General features: G+C 29.0%; 2 protein-coding genes and 2 long non-coding RNA genes across 5 annotated transcripts in view; 3 read left to right on the plus strand and 1 right to left on the minus strand.

The window, feature by feature from the left end:
• Nucleotides 1-609: 609 nt before the first annotated feature.
• LOC132936580 (uncharacterized) lies at nt 610-9,339 on the plus strand. 2 transcript variants are annotated; one of them, XR_009663488.1, is made up of 15 exons: nt 610-778; nt 902-1,056; nt 1,125-1,250; nt 1,353-1,621; nt 1,869-2,174; nt 2,408-2,512; nt 3,072-3,253; nt 3,317-3,447; nt 3,659-3,815; nt 4,050-4,348; nt 4,672-4,831; nt 4,924-5,199; nt 5,273-5,387; nt 7,394-7,558; nt 7,723-9,339. It is a non-coding gene; the product is annotated as an uncharacterized LOC132936580 (long non-coding RNA). The 2 variants fall into 2 exon arrangements; XR_009663487.1 differs by having other exon boundaries at nt 1,125-1,225.
• A 54-nt stretch (nt 9,340-9,393) lies between these two features.
• LOC132936581 (uncharacterized) lies at nt 9,394-15,285 on the plus strand. The gene is made up of 3 exons (XR_009663489.1): nt 9,394-11,535; nt 12,399-12,522; nt 12,740-15,285. It is a non-coding gene; the product is annotated as an uncharacterized LOC132936581 (long non-coding RNA).
• A 194-nt stretch (nt 15,286-15,479) lies between these two features.
• On the plus strand, nt 15,480-20,325 carry LOC132936579 (uncharacterized). Its single transcript, XM_061003320.1, has 3 exons — nt 15,480-16,872; nt 16,939-17,235; nt 18,297-20,325. Exons 1-3 carry the CDS (start codon nt 16,766-16,768, stop codon nt 19,174-19,176), a joined length of 1,284 nt encoding a protein of 427 aa, XP_060859303.1. The 5' UTR covers nt 15,480-16,765; the 3' UTR covers nt 19,177-20,325.
• The window catches only part of LOC132936578 (high affinity cationic amino acid transporter 1-like), a 38,837-nt gene continuing 37,042 nt past the window's right edge, over nt 20,075-21,869 (minus strand). The window contains exon 13 of the mRNA XM_061003319.1: nt 20,075-20,795. Coding sequence (XP_060859302.1) covers nt 20,547-20,795 — 249 coding nt within the window. The 3' untranslated portion in view covers nt 20,075-20,546. The remainder of the gene's footprint in view (nt 20,796-21,869) is intronic.

Here is a 21,869-nt window from a genome sequence, read left to right on the forward strand (position 1 = left end):
TCTACAGCTTTCATTAGATAGTTTTTTTTTTAAAGTATTTTGTAATTAAAATTACAGCAAGTTATTAAAATATTATGGTTTTTTTATCTCTTTCTATTTTTTCTTGAAAATAAGCATACATTTTACAAATTTTACATTTCACACTGACGAAGTAATAAAATATGTGTGTAAAATGAAAAGCAATTACTATATATATTATGTAGAAATTGTTTAGTAGAATTGAGATTCATTGTAGTTATTATTGTAGTGATAGTCAGTTTTCTTATTTCACCAAAGTAGTTATTTTAATATCACTACTGAGTAGACTATTATAAATTATAAATAAATTTAAAGATATTATTTGATGATTTAGTTGTAGATTTGAATTTAATTTTCAACTTACCGAGTTAGAATATATAATTTTTTCGTTCAAGCAAATGAATTAAAAATATAAAAAACTTTAACAAAAATATATGGTAAATTTACTTCACGTTATCGAAAACCGATTTTTGTTGTTGTTTCGAACTGTTATTATCGGAGGTAACAATTTAAAACCTTACCTCCAAATTTCAACCGTTATCTATTAACCATAAGTTATTTCACTTGTCTCACTGATAAACATGTCTCACCCATAGAGTACCGCACTTTAAAATCATATTATATTTGTTTTTACTTTTTATACAAATTAGATTATTGTAGTTCGTAAATAATTGCATTTATTAGATAGTTGACAAGTAGAAGTTGACAAGTAGAATTTGACTAATGATGCTTATTTCAGAAAAATAATAGATAAGTACAGGTAATCGTTGAACAAGACGTGTCTACTGTCTATGCAGTACTAATACATAATAGATTTATAATAATATTCCAAATAAAATAGTTTTAATAAAACGTGTTGTAACATATTATTTAAAATAACTAGGTTATATCGGAAGGCAATGTTAAAATCGTAAATATACCATACAACACAAAAGTTTCTTTGTCGGATACGGGACGTAAATTGACGTAGTTTGTATAAAATTATTGCTGAAAATGAATTCGGCGAGGACGAAGCTACTGTTGAAGTGATCATTCTGTGTATGTACAAAATTATTGATAAATATTATCCGTGTACGATGTGTTAACCATTTTATCATTTACATTAGGTCCTCCAACAAGACCTCAAGTTCTTCTGAAAGTGAAAGATGTTAAAAGCAGTGGGGCCTAAGTCAAATGAGACAAACCAACGGATGAAAAATATTTTGAAGTAAACATCGATATCATATTGTATGGTACACCATAACTGTTTACCCAGTTAACAATTTTTGTTGTACACTATACTATTTTACAGTTTATAGTACCTAACCAATGGTTTTTCTTTATTATTATTTCAGTAAACCACTGATCAATCGTGAATAACTACAGAAGGTGGTCGTATGAGTGGGTCAAATTGTGAAGTTTGACGTAGACGTACGTGGTGAACCTCTACCAATTTATGATATGGTCCTCGGGCAATAAATAATTGATAAATGGACGTTCAGTGAAAATGAAAAATGAAGATTATAATACAAAACTAAATTTATCTGAAAATACTAGAAAAAATACTGAAGTCTATACCTAGTTTATGAGCAAAAAATGCTTCAGGTTTTGTTTATTATTTTAGGTAATTTAGTTTTACAATATTTCATATGATTATTTACTTATTTTATCCTAGGACTTAGATAGTTAAGTTTTGAATAAATAATGTTAAAAATGCTCATTTGCTAATAATAGTATGATGTTCAAGCAAAAAAAAAAATACTCTTTTGTATGTACTAAAAGTAGATTATATTACTATTACATCAGAAATAATTATTTTATCTAAATTTTTACAACTAACATTCAAAAACCCATATTTCTGATTTTCTTAGATAAACCTGGACCCCCAGTTGGGCCACTTGAAGTCACAGACGTACATAAAGAAATATGTACATTACTCTGGAATAAACCTAAGGATGAAGGTGGATTGCCAATTACTGGGGAATTATTTGCGAAAATGGATACCACAACTAGAAAATGGGTGCATGCAGGTTTTGTTGATCCAACAAAAACTGAACACAAAATAAACGATCTGGAACCAAATAGAAAGTATCATTTCAAAGTGGAAGCCTTAAACGAGGAAGGAGAATCCGAACCATATGATTCTGATGCTAAGATAGTTCCAAAAAATCCTTATGGTAATTATTTTTCTTATGTTAACATAACTAATCTTAATAACTAAGTATTGGTCAAAATTTGTATAACTCATTTCTTTTGAATTATCTTATAACTATCCCAATTCATATTCCCATATTATACTTGATTTAAACACAAAATAATGTCCTAGACATTTGATTACATGCAAAGTGGATGATACAAATCAATATAAAAAATGTAGCTATTCATCATAATCTTTGTTTTTTTTTAACAGATACGCCTGGTCCTCTGGGATTATCGAAAGTTACTGACTATGATAAAAATATGGTAGAATTAAAATGGGATGCACCGTTTAGGGATGGCAGAGCTCCAATTACAGGTTAGTAGAATAAAATTGTTGGAATAAGATACACTAACTTTAAAGAATACTTTTATTTTATATTCATACATATTCAAATAAATATGTTAAAAGGTATTCTGAATAAGAATTTAAATACGTTTTAAAAATATTCAGAATATTTATACAATATATTCGAATACTTGAAAGATTATTTGTATTTTTTCGGAATATTTATTTTTGCTAGTTATATCAGTTTTGGAATGGTTAAAAAATAATGTTTATAGTTAATACATATTAATAATATTAAATATACAAATAAACATTATACTTATAGTTATATAGTATAATAAATTATAAAGCTAATAAAAATAATAAAAATAATTTAATAAGAATTTGATTTAGCCACACATTTAAAACTAGTATTCATAATATGTATTTGAATTGTTTTTTTGGAATAATACATATTTATATATAAATACTATTTAAAATAATGTGAGAAATGAATGTTAATAAATGTAAACATAATATTAAAATTATTACTTGGTTATAAACATTTTTAACAATATTTCTTCGCCACTAACCTAGTTCTACTTTTTAGGATATATAATCGAAATGAAGAGCCGATAATTTGATAGTTCATTCGTAAAGCTGCTGAAGTTACGAGAAATGTCTGCAAAAGTAAAATTCCAAAATTAGAAAACGGACAACAATACCAATTTCGAGTACGTGCTGGTGAACCTAGCGAAGAGTCTCTTCCTCATATTGTCAAAGCCAAATTCAGTAAGATATATTTACATGTTAGTTTAACAATATACACTTAACTTAAACAATTTTATTTTTCAGTGACCTAACCAAGAAAAGAGAACAAACTTATAAAGCTTGGTCATGAAAGTAGGACATACAAAATTAATTTAATTTACGTGAACATAAGTGGAGAACCTGTACCTACAGTCACATGGTCATTTAAAGACGCTGTAAGATTTTTGAGTTGTGTACAATTAGTTATCTATTTTATAATTAGTAATTCAGATATATTTAAGTGTCATAATTAAGATTTTAATATATATAAGCATTACCTAAGCAATAATCAAATATGTACAATTAATTATGTGTAAAATATTTTTTATTCATAAAATTATTTATAACTTTTCAGAAACTTTACTATTGTAATTTAAATTTGTTTAGAAACTAACTACAGGCAACTCACTGGAAATCAATAACATGGAATACCATACAAAATTAATGATCATTACGGTTTTGCGGGTTCATAGTGGTTTATACACAATTAAATCTATAAACTCAGTCGGAAAAGACACAGCCACTTTTGATATTATTATATTAGGTAAAAAAATAAAAATAACAAAATAAATATAACATAACAATTTATAACTTTATAAACATTAAAACTATTTCAGTACGAACGTTGAAACATTTAAATATTCATTATGTATAGTTGATAAGTTAACTTTTAACACTTTTAAATTTTTTAATTAAACTAATTAATTTAGAATGAAAAATTAAATATCTTTACTTCTTTTTAATACACTATACATTTTATGATTAATATATATTTTAGAAAAACCAACTAAGCCAGGTGTCCGTTTGAAGTAACTGATGAGACGAAAAATGGATGCAAATTAAAATGGAAGAAGCCATAGGATGACGGTTGCACGCCTATAGAGTATTATGAAATAGAAAAACTTGATCCATTAATTGGTCAATGGATACCATGTCGTAAATCAAGCGCATCAGAAGCAAACATAACTGGTTTACAGGAAGGTAAATAATATAAATTCCGTGTGAGGGCAGTCAACAAAGAAGGAGAATCAGATGATCTAGAAGCTGATAAATTCATAGTAGCAATGCATCCATTTGGTAAGATTCCTTTTTAGTTTTAATTATACAAACAAATATTTAAATTAAGTTGTACGCAGATGAACCAAGTAAACCAGGAAAGCCAAATCCAACAAATTGGGATAAGCCATTTATTTACCTTGAATGGGAAACCCCTGATAGTCAATGAATAATATAATAACTAATATACATAATAAGCACTAGGAATTTCATTATTTTAAAACTTATTGTCATTATTTAGATTTTTTTTATAAATAATATTATGTATTCATGTATATTTTTGATATCTAACAATGTATCAAAAAATGTTACATACAATTCCATTTTTTTTAATATGTTTTTAGTCCAATGTGAGTTAAGGGCTCTCAAGTAATTGCTGATGTGAACAGTGGAGTTGTTCCTGATAACAGAAGGAATTCAGTATGAGTTTAGGCTGCGCACAGTAAATAAAGCTGGACCTGGTGAAGCAAGTGAACCAACATTACCTTGCTGAACTCAAAAAGTGTAAGTGACATGATATTACAAAATGATGCATACTTTAATTCTCATAATGTACATTTAAAATATGTTGTATTTATTAAACAAATTAATTTCAGAGGCCCCACCATATTGATAGGAACACTCTCTTGGACATCAAAGTTCAGGCTGGAAACATGTTTGAATTTTATGTTAAAGTGTCTGGAGAACCTCCTCCAACTAAAGAATGGTCTCTTAGTGGAGACTTGCTAGTAAAAACTGAGAGCATTAATATAATAAATCAAGATCACTCGACAAAACTGAAAGTTATTGATGCCAAGCGTTCTGACGACAAAATTTATTACTTGGTAGCAATAATGGAATGAACAAAATTGCAGTAAAAGTTACAACTATAGGTACTTTATAATTGTTATAGGTATGATTTTAATTTTAGAACAATGATTAAATGTATATGCTTAAATGTTTTAGATGTACCACAACCACCCGAGGGACCTTTACATCCAGTATGTAACGAGAAATTCATGTGTGTTAAAATAGAATCCACCAAAAGATGATGGTGGATCAGAAGTCACACTACATAGTTGTTAGTATAAATTAGTACACGATTGATTTTGGTGACATTTTGAATTGCACAAAACACCATTTTTACGGTATATACATCGATTAGTGGTGCATTTAGTGATACAAGTACATTTAAAAAAACCTTGTCCATTTCCAATTGATTATTCTGTAGCTGCAGATCGTAGAGAAATTTGTTTTTCTTGAGGAATATCACTTAATGATATAAGATTTTCGGGACACGTAGTGAATTGGGAACGTGCATATAGCTGTTTTAAAATACCTATAATTTTAAAAATTAAGGTATAATTTAAATGTATAAATTTAAAAAAAATTTATAAATCTTATACATACCACTTTTACATCCAAGTTGATAGAACCCGTCTTCAGTAATTTTGAGAACCACAGCAATTACCGATCGAGGATCTCCTCTCCCTCTATCAACATCAGGAATTTTAAGTTGAACTGTTGAACCTTCTTTTGCTTCTGGAAATTTAGCATTTGATAAATTCTTCATTTTTTTCGTTTGTATTTCTAAGTTGTCTCTTGCATTTTGTCGTTCTTCTGTTTGTTTGCGTTTTCTATTTTCGGTTGATGGTATTTCTTGTAATATAGTGTGTGGCAATATACTTGACGTTAGGCCAGTTTTAGGGTCAGTTCCAAACATCGCATTGTATGGGCTTCGTTTAATTCCAGAATGATAGGCTTTATTTTTCATAAATTGAACGAATCTGAGTCCTTCACTCCATTTATTGGTGTTATTATCTTGCATCCAAGTTGTCAATATATTTTAAATATCTTGATTGGCCCGTTCAACACTGCCCTGCGACTGACTATGCCGTGGTTTTCCGTGAACGATATTTAAATCAGGCCACATCTCACGCAATGAATTAATTAGTTCATTACAAAATTCCCTGCCATTGTCAGATTGAAGAGAAGCGGGCGCACCAAATAAACAAAAAATATCTAATAACACACATGCGACTTGTTCTGCTCGTTTTGAAGTTAAAGGTTTTAAAATACAAAATTTTGTTAAATGATCTTGATAGACACATATAAATTTAAAATCTCTATCAGGTTGTGATTGAAAATCTATAAGATCAATTTGACAGCGACTATTAAAATCGTTAAAAACCATTGGTTTGACTACAATACCTTTTTTTTGTGATTTTTTTTTCTGTTGACATGGAATACACAAATTTAAATACAACTTCACATCAGCTTGGGTAATATTTTTATATTTTTTATTAAGTCCAAATAACATTCGGTCCCTTCCTCCGTGTCCAATTGACTTATGAACACTGTTTAAAATGTCAAACATATCGTCTATCATAACGTATATTTTGAAATTAGGATTGTTTTCATTAAATGGGTAAATTAATGTTTCAACGCCATTTATTGTTATTAAATCGTAATGTTTCGCAAGCCAATAATCACGGGTTTGAGTTTTTTTAATTTTCTTATTTTTGACGTCAGATATCAAATTTAAATATTTTTCACTAGATAAAATAGCACTATTATTTTTGTACTCACGTTTTTCAATTGATTCGTAAAATTGTTGTTTCATAAGAATCATTGTTTCATCCATATTGAATATAATTTCGAATTAAAAAAAAATTAAAACACGTGTAGGTAATACAGCTGTATAATGCGTTAAATGTATAACTATGGTGTACTGCAAACAACTGGTTGAGAAACAAACATATTATATGTTCTACCACAACGAAATAATAAATTGATCGGAACGTTGGGTTAGATTTGACCATCACTTATTATTGATGTTATCTCGCCTTATCTTAACGAAATCTAATATATAAACTATAACTGAGCAATCACGGGAAATTCATAAAATACCTAGTTAAATTTAATATTATATGTTTTATCGCATTGATTTGGTTAATGTATGTAATAGCTAGGTATTTCATGAAATATTGCCATTAAATACTTTAACGCTAACATATACACTGAAAATGTTTGAGTATTCATTTGTTTTCTTCATAAATATTTGAAATTAATTTTATTTGAATTTAGTCCTTAGGAGAAAGCTGCGACAGTAAACGGAAATAAAACCATTGCCTCAGTCCCGGATCTTACTGAAGGCCGTGCATATGAATTCCGAGGTATAGCTGTAAATAAAAGTGGCCCTGGGGACCCCAGTGATGCATCTGAACTAATAAACATGTAAACCAAAATTCTGTAAGTATTTTGTTTATTTTGTTAATAGGTATGGCCAGTATTAAATTATCATTGACTTTAATACATATATGCCTAGTATACGTGTAATTTGTACTTTTTTTGTCACTGCAGACCATTGTGTTATTATTTTCTTAATTATAATCTTAATATTTTCTTATTTTCAGTTGAACCAGTAATAGATTTATACTTGATCTGATAGTACGTGCTGGTAATAAAATAAATTACACTTATCCAATTGAGGCAGCTCCTGACCAACAGTGAAATTGAATGTTAATGAATCACCAATTGATAGTGGCTCTAGAGTGGATTAGCAAAATTATAACAGTCGAGTTATATATGAAATACCGTTTTCAGTACGGAATGACACTGTCAGTTACACACTAACATTAAAAAATAACTTGATTTATATGTTTTTTAATGATTTACAAATTCCCAAATTAAATTAACAGTGAATTACAATTTATTTATAATTATTTTCAATTAATTTTGAATTTTTTCGTATTAAGTTTGGGGCCTGATTCTTCTACGTTTATTAATAGTAAATATTGGGCTCAGAACCGAAAGATGCTATCTCAAAATATATTATTCAGGAGAACTGTAACTGTATTATCTTTTTTTGTTACAAATTTTAATTATTTAACAATTCACAAAGTTGTTATATGTTAACATTGGTAATTTGTTTTGTTTTTCTTAATGTGAAAAAACAAAACTAAAAAAGTTCTGATAGAAATCAAAAAGATCTTTAAATAGAACCTTTTAGCTGCTAATGTAATTGTTTTCACTTAATTAGAACTTTTTCATTCTGAATTAAAGCTTTATTTTTACTGAAACGTTCCTAACCTCAAAATAATAAAAAATGTGGCAATGGCTTTTCATTTAAATAGATTCCTATTTACAATGCAGTACTTTGGAGGGAGGGGGTTAAGGGTTCAACTTATCAGATTGTGTAATCTTACAAATAATGATGGATAACTTTCTAAACAAGAAGAGAATTGAGAAATTGATCATCAAACCTGCGTGTTAAAAATAAGTGGATTTTTAAAAAAATCAATCTAGCACCTTTATATTCTGAGCCCTCACAAAAGCTTATCAAAAATAAATATAAATAATAAGTAGTTTGATATTTTCGTTACAGCTAATAATAGTTTATACCAACTTTTTATAGAATATTGTTGATATTCTGTGAGCCAAATAATATTATTATGCATACTGCTAATTTTCAGTTTTTACTCAACACAATAAAAGTTATTATAATGGTAACCATAAAATATATTATTCCAAGAATAAAGAAACTGTACAAACATTTATTTATTATTTTGTAATAAATTGTAAAACAATAATTTTGAGACTCGTTTTAATATTATATCTAATATTATTTATTGCCTCAATGATGTTAGATCGTAGGTAAATTGGTTAGGTAGCAAAAAATCACGTGACATCCAAAAAATAAACTATGTTTTTAACTATAATTTATAAAAAAAGCGTAAAAATTCATAGAAATCGAAAAAAAAAATGTAACCAGTTTGATGTTAGTGAGACCTATTTTTTTTATTATATACAGGTTTTTTTATTGAAATACAATTTATGACAAAATCTATTTTTAATATAAAATCTAAGTAGAACAAAAAAAAATTTTGATTGAATAAAAAAAGCTTAATTGAATAAAAAAAATCTATATTCAATAAAATAAATCTTGATTAAATTAATCAAACCTAAATAGAAATAAAAAAATTCGAAATAAAAATCAAAAAATATTAATAAAACATGTTTGACAAATAAATCTTTTTTTAATAAAAAAATCAAAAATATAGAAATCAAAAAATATTAATGTTTGATAAAAAATGTTTATACTTTTACATAATATATTTATTTTGTTATAAACTTGTTTTACTTTAACAATGCTAAGATTTTTAATATGTTTATTATTATTTATTTTTTATCTGAACACTATAATAATTTACTGTTACTATGTATGTTACTAAAGTTTTATTTATAAAAGAAACTACAAGTTCTATTATATTTTTTCTGAGTATGTCTTTCAAATATTACTTAACTAACAAAATATTATTTAAAACACTTTATATTACCTATTCAATTATCAAAATATATATTATGTATCTACTGTCCTACTATTTCTATATGTTTACATGGCAGAATTATGAAAACAAATTTAAATTTAAAAAAAAGAGGCTGTTCTGTTTCAATCCCCCCCCCCCCCCATTTTGTTTTTTGGATAGCATTGAAAGTTGTTGTGCACAAACTTCGGGACCTGGTGCACATTTCTGCTTAAACGTTTGGCACTCTTAAAATTGCAATTTTCCAAAAAGGGGGTATTTCGTTTCAATGGCCCCCATTTTGTTTTTTGGAACAGCGCTGGAAGTTTTTATGCACAACCGTCGGAACCTGGTGCAAATTCCTTCACAAACGATGCTCGAACGTTTGGCGCATTCAAAAATAAAAACATTCAATGTGGGGAGGGAGGGTACCATTTCAAGCCACTTCAAATTCTGTATGATTCATGTTATTATTTTAAAAGGATATAATATTATGATGGGAGGACGGAGTGACCGAGATGACTAGAGCATCGGTTCCGGCATTTACCGTCGCCGGTTCGAATCTCAACTACGGGCGGCTCTTCTCTCTGGGGCCTGGGCCGGCAACTGTCTAGACTCTAGACTCTAGAGAGTGAGGCCGCCATCCCCCGACCGGTCATGGCAAAAACCTACGGGTGCCCAATTCGAAATTCTGGTTTCCTAAAAACACGTGTTTCAACTAACTGTTCCTACCCCAACAAAAACAACAAAAAAAAACAGCTACCTAATAGCCATAGTTTCCGGGCTTAAGATCAATAAATAAAAAAAAAAAAATATGATGACGGTATATAATGTAATATAAATTAATAAATATAAAATATTTATACTTGTTTGAAAAAGCAATATGTATAATATTATATAAAGCAATTAAAAATTAACAAAAAATGTAATTATATAGGTATTATAATTTTTTGTTTTTACTTTTTTTCAAGGCTTGGCAAGTTAAAGATTTTTTTTAACTCAGTTAAGTTAAGTTAATATGCACCAATAACAAAAAGTTAAAAGTTAAGAGTTAATTTAACTCTAGGTTAACTCAGTTAAGTTAAAAGTTAATACACACTTTTTGTTAACTTTTTATTAAGTTAAAAAAAAGTTAATTTGTTTATACAACGCTAGCCTACTTAATTTTTTTCCAACCCAAAACTAAATTGTAGGATATAGTGTTAATACTTCATACAGTATTTCCATATAAGTTAGATTCGAATGATATACATTTTTAACTTTAAACAATTTACGATACATATTTTTTGACATGAAAACGAAATAGACTGGTGAAAGACAGTGAAATATTATACAATTAAAAACAAAATAAATTAACTTAACTTACTTCTTAAAATGAAAAATTAACTCGTTAATTTCACGTTAATTAAGAAAGAAATTTAGTAAGTTAACAGTTAAGTTAATGAAAATCCAAAAGTAACTAGTTAAGTTAAAAAGTTAAAAGAAAAATAACTTTTTAACTTAACTTTAACTTTTTAACAAGTTAATGCCCACCTTTGCTTTTTTTTAATTCTATACCGATATATAATACATATATGATATAATATGTATAATGCAGTATACACTCAAATCGACTAATTGTATGAATTAATTTTGAAATGTGGAATATTCAATGAGGCAACAAACATAATATTATATTATGCTAATTTTATTTTAAATTAAACTTTCTATGTAAAACCATACCAACTATTTTTTTTTATACTAAATGTACTTTAGTTCTTTAGGCTATCAGTTCGTCTAACGTCTTGGATCTGAAATACAAAAACCTATTGGCGACGTTGAAGATCTATGAAGTATTCCCTGGAGATGCTGGAGAATAATATATCTGAAAAGCTACCAACTCGTTGGGAACTATAGAATCAAGTTGCAAACTCACAGTCAAAGGTGCAATATCGCATATTAATATTAAACACTATTTACATATCAAACTAGAAGTGTCTCTTGAACGAATAATTATTTTACACTAACTCCAGTTTTCAATAAACCGTGCTGAAAATATGAAATAACTAATATTCATTCAGATACAGAGTAGATACCTATATACTTGCCAGCTGCTGTCTTGCTCAATAATAAAATACATTATCGTATTGTATTGTGCATTTTCACGTTGAATGTTTCATAAAAAAAATACTATTCAATAAAAATAGGTAGGTATACAATACATTCTTGATAGTATGGAAATCGTAGGTACTCGACGAAATCTCCAACGCTACAAAAATCATTTGTTTGCCACAAAAATATAATATATAGCTTTTGATTAATATTAATAGAAAAAATACTAGAACTATTCGTTAGTTCCGATTTATTTTGTATTTTTTTTCAAAATTGAATTGTCGAAAATCGACTGTAAACAAATCATTAGATTATTTAGATTATTATAGCATGCGCAAGGTTGTCTTAACTCTAAAGTAAGTAAGTAAGTACCTGAACTTCAAAATAAATCAATATCTCCTTGCTACTTATATTGATATTATTATTTAGATACACAATTTTTGTGTTGTATCCAATCATTAAATATATATAACAATTTAATAGTTTATTTTAGTTTGATGCATTATATACCTACAATTAATATAAAACGATTAAAACAAAATAATATTGCTTAGGTTAGTACCTACCAACATTGTGCATAACGCATCATGCATTTCTGTACCGTGATTGACAGTAATAATTAACTGAACACACCTAAAACGTAATAATATTATTTACAACGATTTTTCACTTCGTCTTTTCGGGCATAATTACAGCTGTGGGCGTATCTAAAAACAAAAACCGAAACGACTCGCCTCCAGTAATTGCCAGCCATCTGACATCGGCTACGGTGACCGACGGGTGACGGCGATGCAGTGACACTCCAATGCCAAATCATCGGTAAATATATGAACACCCACTTGACCTAGCAGTAAAATAATACCGATTTAAATTGATTTCGGTGTAATATTTACATACCTACCTCATAGTAAACAATGTTAGTAATTTTGACTTTACCTCCCAATGTACTTCCTCTGTATACATACCTGATTATTATATAATATTGAATATTATTATCGTTTACACGTCCGTATATTATTTCTAATTGTTGGGACAGGAGCCAATAAATTCGATGTAGTATGGCTCCACAACCACAAGGAATAAAATCACAGTAAAGATTTTTACTACGCCAACGTGGCCAACGTTTACACCCTCAAAATTGCTGAAATTTGCCCTGAACGTGAAGCGTTCAGCAGTTGTTCGATCTTCGTTCTAGGCAAGTACTACGAAAATAATATTGAAATATCGTTACATGATGGTGTTACGTTACAAACGATCATGACGTGGCTAAACCACCCAATACATTATTATTATACGACTCTATTGTTATAGAGATCCTATGGTTAGAAACAATAGTTTCTCCTTCGATATGTACCAAAAACGCTCAGTTTGTATAATGCAATATCTTTGCCGTGGATGATATTATAATCGACACGATTCTTACCAACACTAATTTATTTTATTATAATTTTATAATTATTTATAATGAAATTACGATATAGACTCTAATAATAAATGTGTAACAATTATGTAATTACCTGAGTATGAAAAATGCAGATTTAGGACTACTAATTATACTATAACAGTATAACACGTTTATCTACAGTACGGTCACCGAAATTAGAGCCGCGATCGTCGTGCATCTAGTGTTTAAATATATTGTCATCTCTTCGTAAACTAATTTCCGCCTAAAGTGATTTTAAACCTCTTTTTACACTGATAATCGAATACACGCCTAAAAAATAAAAGTAAAAAGGCTCACTCATAATGTACGTTGAGGGAACAACTATCTCGCATACCAAAATATGCATTTTAAAAATCATGGGAAAATAGTTGAACACGTAGAACCACTGATTCCATAACATTTGACCACCAGTAGCACAAAGATCGCAGCTCAATCGCCAATTTAAATATTTGTTAGAGACGCTTATGAATATATAAGGTAACTTTTGTTTTTATTTTATTGTGGCCCCGTCACATTAGGCTGTTGCCCATTTGCGCCCAAGAGCAGCCCATTTGCGCCCCGAAGGTTATGGACATTTGCGCCCAAAATAAAAAACTTAACACCCTGATTTATAGCCCAAATGCGCCCATTTTGTATGCAACGTTGCCGTCGTTGTTTAAAAATATACAATCCTATGTAAAATCAAAATTTAAAAAAAGTAAAAGAAATGCTTTGTGTGCTGCGATTTCAAAATCTAAATGGATTGATAATGGTGTAAAATTTTTTTGTAATTTATTTGTACATACATGGCAAATAAAGTTCCACATAGCCCGATAACATTCAAATGATTTTGATGGTAAAAATGCAATAACAAGTGGTATATAAAATCCATTTACATATTTATGAATACCATACAATTGATAAAAATGCGATGGTCTATAAGTAAAAGTACCATCACCAAAAATATCAGAGTAGTTGAAAACGCATAAAAAATTTAAATTCGTTTTACATGTAATCAAAATAATATTATTTACATTATCAACATATGTAAACTCTTCGTTTTTATTTGTTAAAATTACTAAATTATAAATCTGTTCAATTGCTTCGTTGAGTGATTTAGGAACTGAGGGTAATATTTGTCGACGTTCTCGGTATATAGACTTTCTGATATTATGAATATCAGAATGCTTAGCGGTGCTGCACGTGGAAAGCTCTGTATGTATTATTTTATTAGGTCGTAAAGTTAAATTTTCACACGCTTTTCTTTTACACTTACCTTGAACGTCCAGTAAGTTTAAACTTTCTTCAGTTTCCGGATCATGGGTATGGCTTTAATTTCGGTTAACTTCGTTTTTGAACTATTGGTTTTGACATACGCACTACAGGTTTTTTTTACACAACGCCAACTTATATCTCCAGAAACAAGGGTTCTACTCACGTGATATTTAAAATAACGAAAAACTAAACAAAGTTTTTGTTTACTTGAAGTAGTACCTATATAAAATTCCATTCTAGTAGTACTCACTATTCATGTACTGATGCAACTGACACATAAAATACAACTGATAAATGCATTTTTATATAATATAATCTTTATCGATTGGGATTTTACAATTTCGATTAGCACGACTAACGACAAAATATTATTATCTTTATCGATTTGGATATTGGTTTCGATTAGCTTGGGAAACGATCAAATATTATTTTAGATTTTATAGTTACACGCCAATATACTCAATAAATGGCAACGTTGCACGATTTTCACCTGATCTGAATCGGGCGCAATTGGGTTGCGCCGCACATTAGGACTGTAATGGACCGTTTGCTTTTGCTCACTGCTTGGCCACCATGCTACATCGTTTATTTAATTAATCAATATCAAATATTTACAACATTGATTGCTTCAATAAAAGCCTGAACTTGCGCAAATTACTTATGAAGCTTCAAAACTTTCCGTGTTAGACGTAGGGGCGAATATAAGTTCCTAGTGTTCTTACATGAGATCTAGCTCGTTAAAAAATAACAAATGTTCGTTCCTATTCGGCGGAAAAATTATATTTTGTGTAAGTTCCCACACTAATCATTTATTCGTTATTACTAGAATATGATAGTATGTATAAGGTGTTTATATTATCTATTATTTTTATAGTTAATACCTAGCAAATACATTTTATATATATTTAATAAATTGCCTATTTAAATTATTATTGAAAAAAAACTTTTAATTATTTTTATAATATTATAATTGTTTATATAATATATTAAATGTAATCAAATTTATGATAATGTTTAAATTACAGAAATAGCATAATACATTTCATAAATAAATAATTATAAAAAAAATTTACTTTATTTTATATTATGATATTAATTATAATCAAACTGATGATAATGTCTTAAAAAAATAATAAAAATATCATAATACATTACATAAATCAATAGGTAATAACTAATAATTATTATTATTTTCACAATAAATTATTGTAAAAATGTATTAGAACCTACTCCTACTCCGCACTATATGTAAGATTACTGTACAATTGGTGTAGGAACTAATGTAAGTAATTTTTTGCCATGTAGGAATTAACATACGTACATTTATTACAGTAAAAAGAACTTACTACACATCTCATTTTTATATTTGTGTTGAAATGTACACATCTCATTTGTTGGAATGAACGTATGTAATTTTTTACCTGGTATTTACTCTCGTATTGGAACTTACTGTCCCCTAGTCATATAGTCAGTGGTGAAACTAGGGGGTCTGAGGGGCTTAGCACCCTGGCTACGATTTATCACCTCAAAAATACCCCTTATTGATTTAGATATAAGCCTGTTATAACGTTATCGCAGAAGGTTGATGAAACAAGCCCCGATTAACCCCTTTTATATGTTTTTCTAAAACTTAAGGCCCTTTCTGAATTATCTGTTTTTCAAGCCGGTCTAAGAGAAGGTAAATAAGTGTATTAGGTACCTACTAAATAGAAGGTTCAGTTATAGTGGTGAACAAGTAAATTAATTATTACGATACTGTTTTCGTGATGTAATAGGTACCATTTTGCTTCAAATGTATGGGGATCAATAGTTGCTTCATATAAATGAGATATTAAAACGAATATGTCCATTGGGGCCCATTATCTTCTTGAAGAATAAATAAAAATAAAAAAAAATATAAAATAAATAAAAAAATTATTCGAGTAATAGTCAACTAAACGCCAAGTGGAGAATAGTTTTCCGTTCAATCAGTATTAGATATTCGTTTCAATTCGTCGTTGGACAAATATTTACAAATTTGAATATTACCAGATGTATAATACTATAATTGAGGCTAAATTAGGTACTCCTCAAGGGTATATTAGGACCTAATACTGTCACTGCAAAATTATAAATTAGATATTACCCTGGTGATTTCGCTTTTATCATGGCTTATAATAATAATAATTATCAAACGGACCATCACACCAATATAATACTATACCTAATACAAACATTCAGAGGAATCTCTCTCGTTAATTATACAACGGGATATTGGTATAAATGTATAATAATAGTAGGTAGTGATGACCAACCTATACTAAAATAGTTATTTCTTAGGGTAAGCTCACACGGACCACTCGTGAACGATTTTTTGTGGTTATAATGTGGTTGTACTGTCGGCGAAATCGACCACTTTTGAACAACTTTTTTGTGGTCGTTAGAAGTCCGAACCGACGTCAATATAACCACACCGTAACCACAAATATGACGTACGTTCTTTATTTGTATTTTACAATGTAAACATTTTACTGTATATATTATATACTATATTTTAGTGTAAAAATGGACTTTGAAGAGGAAGCACTATTATTACTTTTATTACAGCGGAAAATGCGGCGTCGTAAGAAGAGACAATTTTGGGTCCATCCTATTATTGAAAATAAAAATGAAAGTCAATTTAATTTGCTATATAATTCATTAAGAATGTATGATGATAAATTTTTAAATTATTTTAGAATGAGTAAAAATTCATTTGATTATTTATTATGTGAGTTAACGGATATTATAAAACGAACAGACACAACCATGAGAAAAAGCATACCAGCTGACGAACGTCTCGCACTTACTATAAGGTATATAATATTTATTAAACTTATTTATTGTAGTTTTTAATATATTTATTATACATATATATTACATTAAATAATATTATATATCGTAACATTAATTGAAAATATTTGATAAAATTGAATCGTTATCATCATCGGTGGCATGGGTTGTAATGCTTTCTGTGGAAGTCATTGATTGAATGCTATTTGGCGATATGTCTGGTACATTCACTCTTGTAGGTGCTCGAAATGAAGAAGGTTCAATATGGCTAGGATATTGTGTATGTGAATACATCGGATACTGTCTTGATTCATAGTCGGTGTTATATACTTGAGCTGATACATTTTCAAAACGTCTACCAAAGGACTCATAATTATAATTTTGATGATTAGGTTGACTATATTTTTGTATTACATTCATAATCTCAATTTGGGCTTGAAATTTTATATTATTATCAATGGCTTTGAAACGATCGTATAATGACAGTAAAAAATGCTTATCACTATCAATATTATTCAACGCTTCATTTTCTTTGCTCATACGTTCTGACAAACGGTGTGATAAGTTTGTAATTAGCTCAGTCTCCTTATCTGTGTTTTTTGTCGTCTTCCTTTTTTTAGTCACGTTTTGACTTTTATCATAACAGTTATCTGTTATGAGTTGCTCACCTTCATTTTGATGAGTATCGTCAATCGAACTTGATGTTTCTCTTCTCTCAGATATAGGTTTTAAAAAAGATAAATTATCAAAGTATAAATATTTTCTGTGCTTAGAAGCACCGGATCCACTCTTTACTTCTTTATTTTTTTTTAATTCTCTGTTGTATGAATCTCTTAAACTTCTCCATTTTCTTTGAAGTATGACAGCTAATAAAATTTTAAATAATAAGTTAAATTAAAAAATAATATTATTTCAATAATTATAAAAAATAATAGAAATAGTTTTCACTGTGAATGATTTGAAAAAAAAAGTTCATAAAAGATAATCTATACTCAATACACGGATTGTTTTGGGAATTTAATAACTAAATACTAATTATTTATTTAGTGTTAACCTAATCAGCGATACCTAAATATTGTTACAGATATTTGGCAACCGGATGTTCTTTTAAAGAGCTCCACTATACATATAAATGTGGTTCTACAACTGCTAGTGAAATTGTCAGAGATGTGTGCCGTCAGATATGGTTTAAATTACAACCTATTCATTTATCAAAACCAAACAAAGAAAAATGGCAAGATATCGCACAACAATTTAAATCAAGAGCTAACTTTCCCAACTGCCTTGGAGCCGTGGATGGAAAGCATATACGTATCATTCACCCACCAAATAGTGGGTCCTTGTACTGGAATTATAAACATTTTTTTTCAATCGTATTACTTGCAGTTTGCGATTCAAATTACTTATTCACATATGTTGATATTGGAGCTTATGGTAAAACGTCCGATTCAACAATATGGAAGGATAGCAGTTTATATAAAAAAATGAAAAAAAATGAATTAGATCTACCTGATCCCGAAATAATCAGCATGGATGGAAATCGCTTACCTTACGTATTTATCGGTGATGAAGCTTTTGGGTTAAATGAACATATGTTACGGCCATATAGTGGAAGGCAGATATCGGAAAAAAAACGTGTGTTCAACTATAGACTTTCCAGAGCACGCAGATACGTCGAATGTTCGTTTGGAATTCTAGCGAATAAATGGCGAATACTCCATAGACCACTCAATGTGGCAGTTGACTTCGCAGAAGATATTGTTAAAGCATGTGTTGTATTACATAATATAGTACGAAAGCAAGATGGTTATAACTACGAAGATACTCTAATGACACCGGATTTTATACCATTTGAAAATAACGAAGAATATCGTGTAGGCAGGTCAGTGAATTTAGTCAGAGATAAATTTGCCGACTATTTTATAAGTCCAGAGGGTGAATTACATTGGCAGTATACAATGTAATATAGAAATAAATAATATGTGATTTGTATTGAGTAATAAGTATCTAGTATTAATAATGTGTAATATTATATTATATATTATATTATATTTATTAAATAAATAGTTCTTACCGCAGTTATTTTTGTCTTTTTGATTCTTCGCTTCAAAATCATTATAAAATTTAAGACAAAGAGACTCCCAAGCTTTAGCTTTTGTAATACGATTACTATAACTATTTGAAGTATAATCCCAAATACATGGTAAATTATGCAATTCTTCAATAAACAATTCTGTGTCAAATGCGTCGTCGTTTTCACTTTGTTCGCTCATAATTTATCTCGTATTGAACACAGAACACGTGAACTACTGAACAACAACTAAAAAACCAACTCAACCAATCGACAAAATAAATATCATAACACTAGTCATAAAATAATAATGATAATAATATATGTATAGATTACATGATACAAAATAAAGATAACAATGATATAAAGATAGCAATGATATTTCTATAAATATAAAATAATAATGATAAAATTTGTGTGCTGGTGGCAAGTGGTTGGAAAGTGGTTGACGTGTCGCAGCATGTGTGTTACGCTCAACCACCGACGACCACAATTTCGTGGGTGATACAGTCGACACGATGCGACTGAAGTCGAAACTGACGGCAGAAAGTGGTCCGTCTGAGTTCAATTACATTTTTCATATTATTTTATATGTTTTTAAAATATCAACCACGAGCGACCACCGTTTTGCGGTCGTAGCGTGGTTCTAAAGTGGTCCGTGTGAGCTTACCCATAGTCTTCAGATTTTCCGTGGTCTGGATTTCTCTGCATATATGACGATCAAAAAACATCACGCCTACAAGGTCCAGTAATCCAGTTAATTGTTTGATGGTAAAATATTTGTAAGTCAATTGATCGAGTCATTAGTTAGTATATTAATCAAAAATGCATATAATGTAATAAATAAATTAGAAAAAAATAGGACAGCTATAATCTTTCAAACAAAAAAAAACCGCAGTCGTAATTTGACATGAGACATTTAAAAAAAAAAAATGTGAAACAATACGTTTGAGGCGCGTATTTAAAAAAAATATACAGCGTTGTTTGAGTAAAAATATAACTGTCATGATAAAAAAAAAACAAAAAAAAACAAGCAAATAAACATAATATTAATAATAATTTCGGAGATTCACTATACCGCCGTCGATGATGACGACCGTGTTTTAGTAACATTGTAAATCATTTTGAAACTATCCTTAGATCATTTTATGTAGGTTATATTGTCATACTTTGAAGGTAATGGTAAAAGGTAAATTTTTCGTTGTTGTAAAAATGCATAAAACGACGTATATATTGTAGGTGTGTTGTTATTGGACATCAAAATTATTGTAGTCTCCCTCTCTGTTTCTTCAATTCACAACCTAACTGGAGGTCCATATCCGCATCATCCTGCTGCGGGACCAGCCGATGGTTCGACCGTTCCGCGCTGTTCCGGAGTCCGTAGAACAGGTAAATCACTATGCCGATTACCAGCCAGACGCTGAATCGTACCCAGGTGGCCGTGTCCAGCTGCGTCATTAGGTAGATGTTGAGGACGACGCTCAGGCACGGCACGAACGGAACGAAAGGCACCTGAAATGAGGACGAAACGCGTTGGCGATTAAACGTTAAAACGAGGAGACGAAGGGGCTATAATTAATGAGCCGTCAGTATTTTAGCCGAAAAATATCTCATCCGAAAATAATTTAACTAAAGATATCTAGGCTGGATATTAATATGACTGAATGTATATATCAGACAATAAAAATTTGAATAGACAAATATATTAGACTTATTTATGGACTTGATTTAGGTATGGCCGGTTGTTAATTTCAATGTACATTTTAATAAATGATAACATATCATTTATAATGTAGGTACCTTTTTATATAAATTTAAGTAAAACCACTAGAACCTCAAAATTTAAATTACGGTGTTAAATTAGATAGCCAAACATTTTTGTTGAAAGTTGAATAGTAATACCTGTAATAGTATTACATATTATATACCTCATATATTAATTGTTTCCTACTAAGGTGCCTACTTTAGTACCTACTTCGCATTACAATCATATCACAAGTTTTAGACGTATAATAATAAAACTGTTTTACTTAGTGCCTACGTCTTGTATGGATATCACTTACTTAAGAAATAATGTTTAAAGATCTTAAGTTTTTTTAATTTTTTCAATAATAAAAAGCATTTTATATGATTTTTCTATTTTATGTTTTAACTATATTATAATTATGGTTCTTATTGCAGTACCGTCAATACCGATAGGTACGTTTGATGTACCATATTGTATAAATCAAGTATTGATTGTTTCTACTTAGTATTGTAGAAATATAAATATTTATGACTTACCTATTTAGCGATTTAAATAATAATTTTTTATAACAAATAAAAGCAATTATTAACAAGCTAAATATTAATACCTAACTATTTGCTTTCCTACTTATATAAATTACTAGCTGTATTGTGCGTTGGCCAGAAAAAAAATTCTGATTGATATAGTTAGATATATTATTTTACATGTTTTGATATGTATTTTAAGTATTTATTACGTATTAATAAATATTATTTATACATTTATTATGTATCGAGATGTAATCTTGAAAAAACCCTATTTATATTACGTAAATTTATTACTCTTTGGGTGTCATTTGT

This window comes from Metopolophium dirhodum, chromosome 1 (assembly GCF_019925205.1).
Source record: "Metopolophium dirhodum isolate CAU chromosome 1, ASM1992520v1, whole genome shotgun sequence".
Classification (NCBI taxonomy): Eukaryota; Metazoa; Arthropoda; class Insecta; order Hemiptera; family Aphididae; genus Metopolophium; species Metopolophium dirhodum.